The sequence below is a fragment of the Pituophis catenifer genome, unplaced genomic scaffold, assembly GCF_029215685.1.
Source record: "Pituophis catenifer annectens isolate HBS135680 unplaced genomic scaffold, rPitCat1.0.hap2 SCAF_3, whole genome shotgun sequence".
Taxonomy (NCBI): domain Eukaryota; kingdom Metazoa; phylum Chordata; class Lepidosauria; order Squamata; family Colubridae; genus Pituophis; species Pituophis catenifer.
In genome coordinates, this window is record NW_027256883.1 from 149881451 (window position 1) to 149895942 (window position 14492).

The following is a 14492-nucleotide window of genomic DNA, read 5'->3' on the forward strand; positions in this document are numbered from 1 at the left end:
AAGGAAGAATCTGTACTGTCAGCAGAAAAAACTTTTTAGGAAAACATAAACCTGGATGCAACACTGATTTTTTAAAAATGGTAGTTGTGCTACATTTCTCCAAATGTCTCCCGTTTGCTCTAGTGAAATTGGCATTTTCTTGTAAGTGGTTGTTTTTTCCCCACTCTCCTTGTGAGAAGTAGCTGACTTGACAATTGTAACCGAGCCTCATCATTTTATTTTTTGTGAAATGGATGTTGGGTCAGAAAAAGCCTTAAAAGAAATTGTTCTGTCGATTTCACCTTTTCGCTTTATATACTAAGCTTCCTGCAAAAGCTGGTAAGAGAACAAAATGGCCTGGTTCGGTTAATTTGGGAGCTTGACACAAATTTTAAAAATGACCAAAATAGCTTGTTTCATATTGTAGTATATGAAACTTGCTTTCCACTCTGGGATGGAGCTTTCTGTACTGGAAATGGAATTTTTTGAATGGGAAATATTTTGCATTTCCTATACCCGAGATGGTGAACCTATGGCACGCGTGCCAGAGGTGGCATGCAGGGCCCTCTCTGTGAGCACGTGCGCCATCACCAACTGCTCTTCAGGTTTCCGGTGTTCCGGTATGCGCGAAGGCCAGCTAGCTGGCGCGAATGCACGTGTTGGAAACCAGAAGACCAGGTGGCAGGCACACACATGCGTGCCAACCAGCTGGTCTTTGGGTTTCTGGGGCTCCAGCATGCGAGACCAGCTGGCTGGTGCGCATGTGTGCGCTGTCCACCTAGTCTGGTTTCTGGCTCCAATGCACATGCACATTCCAGTTTGGGTACTCCGTGCCGAAAAGGTTCACCATCACTCTCCTATACCATTTCTTGGTTAATTGGAAAGCCTGAATATAGCAGCTGTTATGTGAATATAATATACTTGACATTGTCTCTATACCTAGCGTCTAAAGCTCCACAAGTAATTTCTAATCAAAAGCTTTGTTTACATACTGCAGTGAAACACATGCCTTGATGAACAAGGCATCATCTGGCTCGTCAAGAGTAGGAACAGTTCAGGCATAAGGTTGAAGGTTTGCTATAGGATAGCACCCTGATCAGTAGAAAGTCTGTCCTTGCTGGAGCTGATCAAACAGACTAACAGAGTTGGAAGGGACCTTGGAGGTCTTCTAGTCCAGACCCCTGCTCAAGCAAGAGACCCTATACCATTTCAGACAATTGGCTGTCTAATGTGTTTTTAAAAGCCTCCAATGATGGAGCACTCACAACTTCTGAAGGCAAACCATTCCACTGGCTTATTCTCAGGAATCTTCTCCTTAGCTCTAGGTTGCTTCTCTCCTTGGTTAGTTTCCAACCATTGGTGTTTGTCTTGTCTTCTGGTGCTTTGATATATATGTTGATCCTCTCTTCTTTGTGGTGGTCCTTCAAATATTGGAACACTGCTATCCTATCACCTCTAGTCCTTTTCACTAGACTAGACATGCCCAATTCTTGCAACTGTTCTAGCCTCCATCTCCCTAATCATCTTTATTGCTCTTCTCTGCACTCTGAGTCTCAAAAATTTTTTTATATATTGTGGTGACGAAAACTGGATGCAATATTGCAAATGTAGTCTTACCAAGGTCTTATAAAGGTACTAATGCAGCCTAGGACTATGTTGGCTTTTTTGACATTTGCAGTACACTGCTGGCTCATAATTAAGTGATTGTCCACTAACACTGCAAGATCCATCTTGCAGTTACTGCTATTGAATCAAGTTTCACCTAATCTGTACCAGTATTTTACTTTTCCCTACATTGAGTTTCATTTTGTTAGGTAGGCGATGATGTTGATGTACTTCTCATTCAGCTGCCCAGCAGTCAGTCTGACAGAAGTGAACTCTGACCTGGTCTCAAAAGACCTGAGCACGTGCCTTTTCTGACATTTTCATGCAGACCTTAACATCAGAGAGAGAGCTCTTTTCTTCCACAAAGATACTTTTGTGGAGTTGGAAGGAAGAGATAAAAAGAACGGATTATCTGCAGTCTGTCGGAGGCTGAAGTCTTCATCCATCTGTTTGGTTCTGGATGAAAGATTGGAGTCTATGGAAAAAGCATAGCGGACCAAGTAGGAAATCAATGTCAAGGGATTTCCCATGATTGCTTTTAATGAGCAGAAGAAACGAGAATTTGAAAAGGAAACTTTCCTGAACATGCTTTAAAGGGATGGTGCCACCATTGAAAAGCTGGGGACAGGTTTGTTTTTGTCTCTCCAAGACATTTTGCTTTCCCAGAAAGGGGAAATTATCAAGGGATAGATAACATGACCTTCCTGATGTTTCTTACGACAGCTTGACTACTCGCAACAGAACAACAGACAACACAAATGTCTGAAGGATACAGGATTCCATCCTTGGAATTCATAATTATTAAAGTGGTCAGCTTTCCATCAAATTCTTCCACACAATCCCCACAATTTCTACTGTAGATAATGATCTAATTTTGTTTTCTAACTCAAGGGATAGGATAAAGATTCAGCTCAAATAGTTCAGTTACCAGGAGTAAAAGTTTAGATTGAATGAGACACAGGATATAAATGTGAACATTAAGCAAAATGTGATGACTCACCTAAATGGCTCTGACCTAGCATAGATGAGAAACTGGAAAACAGGGAGGAGAAGGAAAAAGTAGGACAGGAATATGTCAATAGAACATGATATGATGCCAGTTGCCAAAGAAGTTCCGGGAAATGGCATCCGGTTTTATAAAAGGACAAATCAAAAACGTGAGTGCAGGTTCTCAGATTACTTTTGGCCAAAAGGGAAGGTAAAATTCGTCTGATTCATCCTGGAATTATTGGGTAAGTAATTAAACTGGTAGCGCAGAGGAACAACCCATGCCAAAAAATATTCTAAATGTCAGTGTTGTTCATTTTCAGAATTCATGTGAGTATGCACTCAGGCTACATATATATGAGAGGTGTCCAATTTGGCAACTTTAGGACCTGTGGATTTCAAGCATGCCTGATGGGAATTCTGGGAACTGAAGTCCACAAGTCTTAAAGTTGCCAAGCAGTACAGAAGAGCTTTAAATAGTTCTATTTAGCACTGCAAGATAATTCTTAAGTCTTAAAGCAAGAGGAAGAAAGCAAAAACATTGAATTCTACGCAAAGGTTGGTTAGAGCTGTGCAAAAATCCTGAATTTGAAACACGTATTCAGTTCCAATCTGCTGGCTAGAAATTAGTGGTCTGGAACAACTATGGTTGTGACTGAAATTATCAAGTTAGTTGTGCTGTAAGCCAGTTCAGGTATACGTCCTTATCAAGAGAGGGGCTCAACTGTTAAGCATCTTGTTATCTACCACAGAGAAATAATGGAAGAAAGTCTTCATGTGAACATGGGATCTTTATTTTGATTAGGAAGTTCTGGAGAGGAGAATGAAAACGTTAGGAAGCTGTATGCAGAATAAATTTACTGTATTAGTCCCATAAATTGTTTTGAGGAGACCCCGTGAGATCCATATATTCCAAATCTTTTAATACTTATATTTATGCGTCCATGGTGAGATCCGAGACACTGGATTCCAGTTTGGGTTCTCACTAAAGTCTCCTGTGCCTCTCCTGCAATATTGTTTAATAAAGAAGACTGTTTCTAAGAATTTAAGATGATTAGATAAATCACAAATATGGATTTATTTATTTATTTATTTATTCATTCATTCATTCATTCATTCATTCATTCATTCATTCATTCATTCATTCATTCCATTTATAGGCTGCCTATCTTACCTCAAGGTAACTAGGGCTGCCTAAAAATGAAGCAGCAAGCATTTTTTTTTTTTGGTGGAAATTCCCATTTCCTGGCTCTGAACCAGCCCCCAGAGGTGAGGCTGGTCCCTACTCTTAGGGTTTTCCAGAAGTTAGTAAAAACTTGGATTTTCTGGAAGGACTTCAGGAGTAGCTATGGAGCACGGGTGTCAAACTCGATCACATCATATAACATATCACTATGTTTTTTGCCTTTGCAGAGCCGTGTGTGTGTGTGTGTGTGTGTGTGTGTGTGTGTGTGTCCTGCATATGATGCATCCAACCCACAGGCCGTCATTTTGACACCCCTGCTATAGAGCAGTGAGGGCTAGAGGTAGTACTTAAGGTAATAGTGTAATATGTTATGACGCTATAGTTGTGCTTTAATGTTATTGTTTTCATTAGGTTATTTAAAAAATTATCTTTAAACTCCTAGAGTCCCTCTGGACCAGAGGTTTTCAAACTTGGCAGCTTTAAGACTTGTGGACTTCAACTCCCAGCATAGCTGGCTGGAGAATTCTGGGAGTTGAAGTCCACAAGTCTTAAAGCTGCCAAGTTTGAAGACCTCTGCTCTGGACTGAAGCAAGGATAAAATTGCATAGCTAAATAAATGGTGCAATCCTTGATCCATGTAAATGTATGGAAATAAGGACTTACTTAACCAGTTGTCTTTTCCAATGAAGGATGGTTCACACACCTTATTGCTTTTGACCCATTATTAAATAACTCACGAAAAGCAAGATAAATAGATGCCAAGCCATCAATCTTAACTCTAGACCCCACCCCTTGTCCTGAAAAACAGGCAATGAGAACCTTATGGAGACAATTTTCTTGGATAGGTTCGTGCAAATGGAACAGCTATGGAAAATCAGCATGGTATCACATTAAAACAAGCATTTGCAGAAAGATGTGTCCTCCTGATTCAGCTGCAGATGCCTGCTGGAAAGCTTTACAGGCTGTACAGTCCGTATATTGCCTTACAAATACAAAGGAATTGACAGTTTACAGGAGAATTTAAATGAATAGGTGACAAGTTCCTGTGCTCCTCTTGTTTCCCTCAACATTTGTAGAGTAACATCTTTTCTACGGATGACTTACTGCTTGCGTAGTCTTCCTGATTCTACATAGGTCAGAGAATGAATTAATACTAATTACGACACTTTTGTTAAAAGCTTTGAGTGCATGCCTTTTTAAAAAAAAAAAAAAAAGCCAAAGTAATTTACTTTATCTCAAGACTGATCAGAACTATTATGTTAGCTTCTTCTGACAGTGATGGATTATTGTGTTCTTATTCTGATAGAATTAGTCTGCAGTATTTTTTCCCTGTGCATCTTGTTGTTCTGGGCCAATATTGGATTTAACTTGATAGTTTCATTGTATGATTTGGTCTGTGTTTTTGGTTTGCCTGACTTCAATTGTAGGTGGCCTGGAAATCTCTGGGAATAGGAAACTAGCCAATATAATGAAATAAATAAATAAATAAATAAATAAATAAATAAATAAATAAATAAACAAACAAACAAACAAACAAACATACATACATACATACATACATACATACATACATACATACATACATACATATATATATATATATATATATATATATATATATGTAGGTCTTTGGTTATTCGGGTCTTCTCCCACGTAAAATTGGAAGTGTCTTGGCGACGTTTCGATGAAGTCTCATTCGTCATCTTCAGGCTGGTGTTCTCGGCTTCGTGCTTCCATTGCTCCTGGAAGCACGAAGCCGAGAACACCAGCCTGAAGATGACGAATGAGACTTCGTCGAAACGTCGCCAAGACACTTCCAATTTTACGTGGGAGAAGACCCGAATAACCAAAGACCTACATACAAACACCCGCGAAAACCTGAGAAAACATATATATATATATATATATGCATATTCTTTCTAGCCAGGTTCCACCTATGTAAGCTAAGTTGTTCTTCAGCCCTAGTTCTGTGAAATCTCATTCACAAGTTTCTGGGCTTTTTGTATCCTGCTGAAAAGCAACAACTCTGTGCTGCAATTTGGGAGACAGCACAGAGTTGTTGCTTTTCAGCAGGATACAAAAAGCCCAGAAACTTGTGAATGAGATTTCACAGAACTAGGGCTGAAGAAAAACTTAGCTTACATAGGTGGAACCTGGCTAGAAAGAATATGCATATATATATATATATATCTTTAATCTTTGTAGTAATTATGGAATGAAAGATAATGTTATTTATACTCAGATGTTGTTGGAGAGCTGAGACTAAGTAAAACAGAAGGTTTCAGTCAACTATAATAGATAGGAGAGATCATATTCAAAATAGCCCCTTGGTGGTCAAAAACTTAGCTGCTACAGAACTATACTTGAGCTGTTAAACAGCACTTTTCCAAATTGCAGATGGGAACAGGACCAACATCTCTTTTAAGCACAATAAACACCAGGCACCCATCTTTTATTACTTTTTCTTTTAAAGATGAAAATTAAGTTATTGATTTTCATGCTTTTTAAATATCTACTTATAATTATGCTTTTTAATAAGACAGGCAAGTAACGTTTACCTTTTGAGCCCAAAATGTGAACCGCCAACCAACCAACCAACTTATTCATAATCGATAAGCATGGTGTGAATACTAAAATTTAGTATCTTTAATCAGAGGTGGCAGACATAATTGGCAACAACAGATTGCTGTTACAAAATAATGCCTCTATTACATACTGTTCCCATTTCTCTGAACAAACATGAAGAAAATGTTGAAAATCAGTTTCCATTATTCCATTATATGCATTATAATATTCCATTATTATTTTTATGGCAGGAGGGGCCCACCAAAGCTCAGGTGGCTGAGCTCACAAGAGTCATTCATGTAATCCTGGGTAAGAGGCATGACTTTCAGAGTTTCCCCATGGGAAAACATGAATATACACACGGAAAGCACAGATTACCCCATAAAATAACACAGCAATTATTACTGGGCAGAATTTTTCCTCCTTTCTATATTAGGATTCTGTTTGCATGGAATTTTCAGGAGAGAGGATATTTCATAGATCGTTCCACAATCATAGAACCTGCAGTGTGTGTCAAAAAAGTCAAGAAGGCAGCTGTGATTGTGGGATTGAACTCCAGTCATCTTTCACATGGCTTCTGTGTGACACACATAAAAGGGGGGGGGCTTCAATCCCATGGTCACAGCTACCATCTTGATTTCTTCTATGTCAACCTTGGGGAATTCTGGGAGTTGAAGTCGTCAAGTCTTCAATGCTGCAAGGTTGGACACCGGTGTTTTATGCTCTTGCAGACATATCTGCTAGTACAGTTAGTCCTCAATTTATGACCACAATTGATCCCAAAATTTATGATGCTAAGAGAGAATTTGTTAAGTGAATTTTGCCCCATTTTACAACCTTCCTTGTCACAATTGTTAAATGAATCTGTGCAGTTGCTAAGTTAATACTGCAGTTGTTAAGTGAATTGACTTTGCTTGTCAGAAGGTTGCAAAAGGTGATCACATGACCCCGGGACACTGCAACTGTCATAAATATGAACCAGTTGTTAAGCATCTGAATTTTTATCACATGACCATGGGGATGCTACAGCGGTCTAAAGTGTCAAAAATAGTCATAAGTCACTTTTTTCAGTGCCATTGCAACTTCAAAAGATCACTAAACAAATTATTGTAAGTTGAGGACTACCTATCATACACTTGATTGTATTCTGTTTTACGTACAGAAATACTATAATAAATGAACTGATACCCAGTTAATAGTCATGGTGGTTGTCATAAAAGTGGAAATTATCCTATCCTGCTTTTCATTCCCCTTCAATTATCCCTTTCCTGTGCTTCAGTTCTTATTTCAGTTCTGAAATAAGAAAGTTATTTACTTTCTCAAAACCTGTTTGACATCCTGGCACTCTGCAGAGCCTAAAATTTTCAGCCAGATTGGCATTCGGTCGCTATGCATTGAGTGCTTGGGAAAGCTGCTTTCAAATTTTGCCTGTTTTTTTTCCCCCTGATGCTTTCAGAGAGCTGCACACTTTTCTAGCCAGTACTTCTAATGATACACTGAGGAATGTTTTGGCAGTAATAAAATAGTAGGAGGAAGTAACACCTGCAGGAGAAAGAGCTCAAGCAATAGTGTTTGATGAGTAACATTGGAGAAGCATTGAGGAACAGAAAAGAAGCGATATACTGGTTTCAGAGATAGTTATCCCAAATCAGTTGGCAGACATAATACTAGGCACTAACTGAATAATTAAAATAAGAAAGTGTCTTGTGGCAACTTAAAGAATAACAACTTTAATTACTCTTTAAGGTACTACAGGTTTCTTCCTTATTGCTACTATAAATGAGTAACATGAGCACATACACACCTCCGAAACTGTGTAATTGAAGTACTTTAGTTAATCATTACTTGTGTGTGTAAAAAGTGCAGAGACAAAAGTTGGTTTATTACAGGATTCTCAGTCTGCAATATCTCAAAGGTTACCAGAGCAAAATCGTAGCACATATCTCAGAGACAGAGCAAAGTAAAGTTTTTGATATGTGACATGAAAATATTACAAGACTGGTTTCTTATAGTGCAACTCTGGACATTTGCAATGAAAATAAAAATTCCCACTGAAAGCCAAGTACTGCAGCTTTTAAGAATATGTAGGTGTTCTTATGACAACGCAATAGTCACCTACATGTGAGTTGGAGGGGCCATATAAATTTGTTTAACAAATAATAAATAAACTTTTGAAAAAGCATTGGGATCCAATTTTTAAAAACTTACTGAAAATAACTAACACAAGCAACAATAACTAACACAAGCAACACCCACCAGAGAAGTACAAAGACTATAAAATAGACTAAAAGATACTTTGGAGTATATTTTCTGTATAGGGAGCTGAAATGGAGGTTTCCTCATTGTGTGAATGCTGCACTTCTGTGATCTAGAGAAGAGCAAGATATTAAAGGTCAGTGTGACTGGGGGCAACTTTCACCAAATACCATTTGACTGTAAAGGCCATTTCTCATATCCTGCCAAAGCAAAACCCAATTTGCCATAGAGCACTGGTCAATCATGGTTCCCTGGTGGACATCCTCGCAGATATCAGTGTTTGCCAGAGGTACACTTTGTAAGTGAATAAGAATAGGCCGTGCGAAATTACTCTGTCAGGGACATCAAAAATCCACTTCATATTAGAGGAAGATGTAACTGGCTGGAGCATTTGGGTCATCTCAAGAGATACCAAATATTCCTCTAAGTACTCCTCTGAACTATCACGTATTTGCAGGGTCATCACTGTTTAGTGGAAGAACTATAGAGCTGTTCATCTTAAATCACGGAAGAGTTGACCATCAAGAACGACTGAATCCTCAAAAACTCGAAAGAGAGCCATTTTTTTCTGCATCCCTCAGTTCTGCCCATTATGTGTACTGACTGACCCCTGAAATCAACATGAGTCTACCTTAGCGTCTCTCCACCTTCTCAATTTTAAGATGTGTGGACTTCAATTCCCAGAATACCCCAGCCAGAATGCAATATGGTTTTTCATTAATATGTAGCCTGGCATATTATTACCTCAGCCCATGAGGCAGGTGTGCCTGAATTCACAAAAGAGCTTATAGTTGTGTTATATTGGTTTCTGTGTTTTTGGCATCCTGTACTTCCTCATTCAGTAGGAGGAAAGAAATGAGAGTTGCTACCACACCTTAATGGAAGAAGGTGTATGCTTTTGGACCTCTGTTATGACCTGTTTTGTTTGTGAGTCACCAACTAAATTGATTGGGTGGGTCTGACATTCATTTTCAAAGAGAGGAAGCAAGAGTTGCATTCAGTCACACAGAAACTGGGAGGCTGTTGCTGTGGATGGATCTTGTCTAGGCTGCTGTATTCACCTGCTCTTTTCTAAAGCCAACTTCTGCTCCTCTTTCTCCAACCTATGGAGGCTACTTTCAGAATTGTATTGTTTTTGATGGTCGTGGCTGCATCGGCAGAAGATGATTACTGCTCATGTCCAACCAACAAACGGACACATTGTGCCATGGAGCAAGGCAGCTGTGTCTGCAAGGCTCGGGGTTCAAATCACAAAGTGGACTGTTCAACGCTGACATCTAAATGTCTGCTTATGAAGGCCGAGGCGACTGCCCCAGGAGGCAAGAGGTTTCCAAAGCCTGAAACGGGTTTTTTGGACAATGATGGACTGTATGATCCAGACTGTGAAAACAGCGGCATCTTCAAAGCCAGGCAATGCAATCATACAGATACTTGTTGGTGTGTGAACAGTGCTGGGGTCAGGAGAACGGATAAGAGTGATAAAAACATGCAATGCAACAAGCTTGTTAGAACAAACTGGATTTTCATCGAGCTCAAGCACAAAGAGAGGGAAACTCCCTTCTCCCAGTCTGAAGTAGCCAGCAGTCTTCGGCACCTCATTCAGAACCGGTATATGCTTCGCCCAAACTTCATCTCATCTATTGAATATGATCACCCATTCATCAAAATTGACTTGAAACAGAACGCTTCGCAGAAGTCTTATGGAGATGTGGATATTGCAGATGTAGCCTATTACTTTGAAAAAGACATCAAAAGTGACTCCCCTTTTGTCTCCGATAATAAATTTAATATCACGGTCAAAGGAGAGCCATTAGATATTGAAAAAGTCCTCGTTTACTACGTGGATGAAATCCCCCCAGAATTCTCAATGCAATTCCTGAAAGTTGGTATTGTGGCAGTGGTTGTGGTGATTCTCGTGGCCATTTTAATTGGGATTGCTGTGTTTGTGTTTATGAGGAGATGGAGGACTGGAAAATATGAGAAAGTTGAGATTAAGGAAATGGGCGAAATGCAAATAAATCGGGTTTCGTAGATGCTGTAATCTGAAAGCAGAATTAAGATTTTGATACTGGGGAAATGAAAAATAGATAAGATTATCCCCTGTTGTTCAAAGGGGAGGAGACATTAATTTTTCCTTCTAATAATAATCAAGGTAAAAACAATAGCTTTGTAGAATCTTCCCCAATTGCAAAATGGAAAATAGATGAAGACTGAAGATATATTTGAAGTTTCAGAGAGATAAAATATTCTAATGCTATAATCTCTTCCTGAAATGTTCCCATTTCATGGTGTTTTTTTAAGAAAACAAAGTTGTTCCATAGCTACAGAGTTAGCTTAATTTATCAACTCTGTTTCTATACCTGTTTTTATGTGTATATTAAAATATTTTTTTCTGTGTCTCTCAAGCACAAGACTTATTCCTACATTTAAGATTGGCTTTTTGTTTGTTAAAAATGTTACACTTTTATTTTGTAAGTTTAATTGACTGAAAATATTTGCTTATGTTCCAGATCTAAAACTTTAAGAATGCTACTTTTGTAAAGTAATGCCAGCATAACTTTTCTAATGGAATCTATCTTGTGTAACATAATGGTGTCTTTAAATAAATTTTCTTAACTTTAAAATGCTGTTAAACTTAGTTCCGTGACGGTAAATTGTATATTTTATAGACTGGGGTGGAGAGCATGTGTCTTAGTGAACTACAGTTTCCAGTGTTCCTCACTGTCATCCATGCTAGCTGAGGCTGCTAGAGGTTGCAGTTTCACCATAGTGGAAAGACACAAGTTTCCTCATAAACTGTTGGAGAGCAACCGTCCCATTTGGGAGGAGGGCTCAGGCAGGAAATTAGCCTGGACTCATTACATTACATGTGTGGGTCTGGTTGTTCATACCTGACATAAACTGACTACTGATCTTCTGGCTTTTATATTATGGATACGTTTTGGAGTACCTTGCTGAATGTCTGCTATAAGGTTGCACTGTCTAGTACTTACATGGTGGTATGTAAATTGCTTAGACTACTTTAAATTGGATGACCTAATTTCAGTTACTACTATTTCCTGAGAGCGTCATCACTTTTCATCTGATGGTAGCACTATTTCGTGGTAAGCTGGTGCAGTTCTAAGGAAACCCGGCATCATGCAAATAATTGCTGTTCCCTTGTAACTTAGTTGTGGAAAACCCCACTCACTTCCCTCACACCTCTGCTGTTTAACAGCCAAAAATGATTCAGCTGAGCACTTAGGACACGACACGTGGCTTGCTGTTTCTTGTTTACCAAGGCAATCCTTTAAATAAGTAATGCACTCCCTCTTAGCTTTGTAACTTTGCCAAAATGTAAGCGCTAGCAATGCTTTTCTATTTATTTTAATTTCAAGCAATCTAAAACTAGGTGTTGAAATCAGGGGTGGGCTTCAAAAATTTTAGTAAGGGGTTCTCTGCCCGGTTGCTGGGTGGGCATGGCATGGTGGCTGTGGCCTAGTCAGCTATGGTGGGGGGGCATTTTTCCCCTGGAGGCTTTCCTCGAACCTCCAGGAGGGCCAAAATGGCTTCTCCAGGCTCCGGAGGCCTTCCTGAACTTCCGGTAGGCCCATTTTTCACCCTCTCCGAGCCTCCACACATGCCCTTTACTTACCTGCATCCAAAACAGGCTGTGTGGGGACTCCTGGGAGGGGTGGGGTAGGACGGGGTGGGGCGGGGTGGGGCCCAGCCAGGAGTGGGATTTGGGGGTTCTCTGAACTGCACAGAATCTTAGCTAGAGGTTCTCCTGAACCCCTATGAACCTCCAGCAGCCCACCTCTGATTGAAACGTAATTATTAATGGCAATGCATTTCTACAATTAGCAGTCTATAAAAAACCTATGCACCATTGGAATCAACCTAAATAACATTGCAAAAAAAGGGAAGGATGCTTATAATTTTTTAAACTCATCTTTGTTTCACTGCAGATAGACCCAGTCTTTGAATATTGATCCACTGTTTTATGCGGTGCTTCCTGCAACTTCAGTGTTAGGCTTAGTGTTCAATATGCAATATCTAATCTTTAAGGCCAGTCCTTTGATTAACCAATGACATAATACAATATAGGCAGAATAAAATCATCTCTAAAAAAATGTTGCCCTATTGTAAAATAGTCACGTTCTCAATATTTCTCTCCTACAGTAACAAGCTATTAGAATAGTTATTATGAATTTTAAAAGCTTGCACAATTGCTTTCCTCATCCTACGTTATTTCCTACACAGAAATAGGTCCAAGTTATCTATTGTAACTGAATAAAAGCTCCAATGAAGAAGGATTTCTTAGCATAGCTTTTACTTGATTTCCAACAACTGGTAAGAGAATGGATCCACTGAGTTGCAAGTATAACTTGAAGCTGTTCTGAAAGTCTGCTCTAAATTATTCTTTCAAAACCTTGAGCTGGAATTGAAAGGAGCTGAGTTTTGTTCAAACTGTCTTGATTTTGGAATAAGCTCTATTGTGCTTTGTGTTCAGTGATGGCCCACAATTTTATTATACAAACTTAACCATCTCCACCCCAGGCCACCCCAGCGATGCCCTTGAAGTGATGGCCCAGTGCCTGGAGGCTGTACGGATCTGGATGGGGAGGAACAGGCTCAAGCTCAACCCTTCCAAGACTGAGTGGCTGTGGTTCCCGGCATCCCGATATAGTCAGCTGACTTCATTGCTGACTATCGGGCACGAGTCTTTGGCCCCCGTGGAGAGGGCGCACAATCTGGGTGTCCTTCTGGATACACAGCTGTCCTTGAAGGAACATCTGACAGTTGTTGCCAGGGGGACCTTTTGTCAGGTTCGCCTGATTCGCCAGTTGCGCTCCTTTCTTGATTGGGATTCCATGTGCACAGTCACTCATGCCCTCGTCACCTCTCGCCTGGACTACTGCAAAGCTCTCTACATGGGGCTCCCCTTGAGGAGCACCCGGAGGCTCCAACTGGTCCAGAATGCGGCCGCACGGGTAATTACGGGAGCTGCATGGTGCTCCCGCATAACACCGCTCCTGCGCGAGCTGCACTGGCTCCCAGTGGTCTTCCGGGTGCGCTTCAAGGTGTTGGTTACCACCTTTAAAGTGCTCCATGGCATAGGACCTAGTTATCTTCGAGACCGCCTTCTGCCATCGACGACCTCCCATCGACCCGTGCGCTCCCACAGAGAGGGCCTCCTCGGGGTGCCATCAGCCAAGCAATGCAGGCTGGTGACCCCCAGGGGGAGGGCCTTCTCTGTGGGGGCTCCCACCCTCTGGAATCAACTGCCCCCAGAGATAAGGAGAATCCAAGACCTTCGTGCCTTCCGCCGTTCCCTTAAAACTTTCCTTTTTCAACAAGCCGGGCTGGCCTAACAAATCCTTTTAAATGATTTTAAATTTCTTTGTCTTTTTAAATTGTGGGCCAAATTGAGATATTTCCTTTTAATCTGTTCTTAATCTATGTATTATGTATTTATGTGTTTTTAGGCTGTACCCCGCCCTGAGTCCCTAGGGAGAAGGGCGGTATATAAATCTGAAGTAAAATAAAATAAATAAAATAAAAACCAGATGCAAAAGAAAACAGGTTATTGCATTTGTAAGTGTTGCGTACTAGGAGAATTATTTTCTGTAGGTGTTACAGTCATGCAGGTACTCCTAAAAATTGTTTATAAATGAACGCCTACAGAAGCTTCAAGAGTTCTGTATCTAGCCAGCATCAAATCTGCAGTATGTAGAACTCAGTTGTCCAGCAAAAATTTAGTAGCAATAGTTGCTTCTGTCTCTATTTATCTATATATTAGGATTCCTGAAAGCTACATTTCCATGAGGCCAGGAACTTTACAATAGTTGATACAGAACATTGTAGCCCACCTTTTCTAGACAAGATAAAGTGGCTGGACAATGTCACACTATGCCATATTATTAAAGGTAAA

General features: G+C 40.0%; 1 protein-coding gene across 1 annotated transcript; it reads left to right on the forward strand.

Moving 5' to 3' along the window:
• Window positions 1–9683: 9683 nt before the first annotated feature.
• TACSTD2 (tumor associated calcium signal transducer 2) lies at window positions 9684–10644 on the forward strand. Its single transcript, XM_070939507.1, has one exon. The coding sequence runs from the start codon at window positions 9684–9686 to the stop codon at window positions 10608–10610; it is 927 nt and encodes a 308-aa protein (XP_070795608.1). The 3' UTR covers window positions 10611–10644.
• The last annotated feature ends 3848 nt before the right edge of the window (window positions 10645–14492 follow it).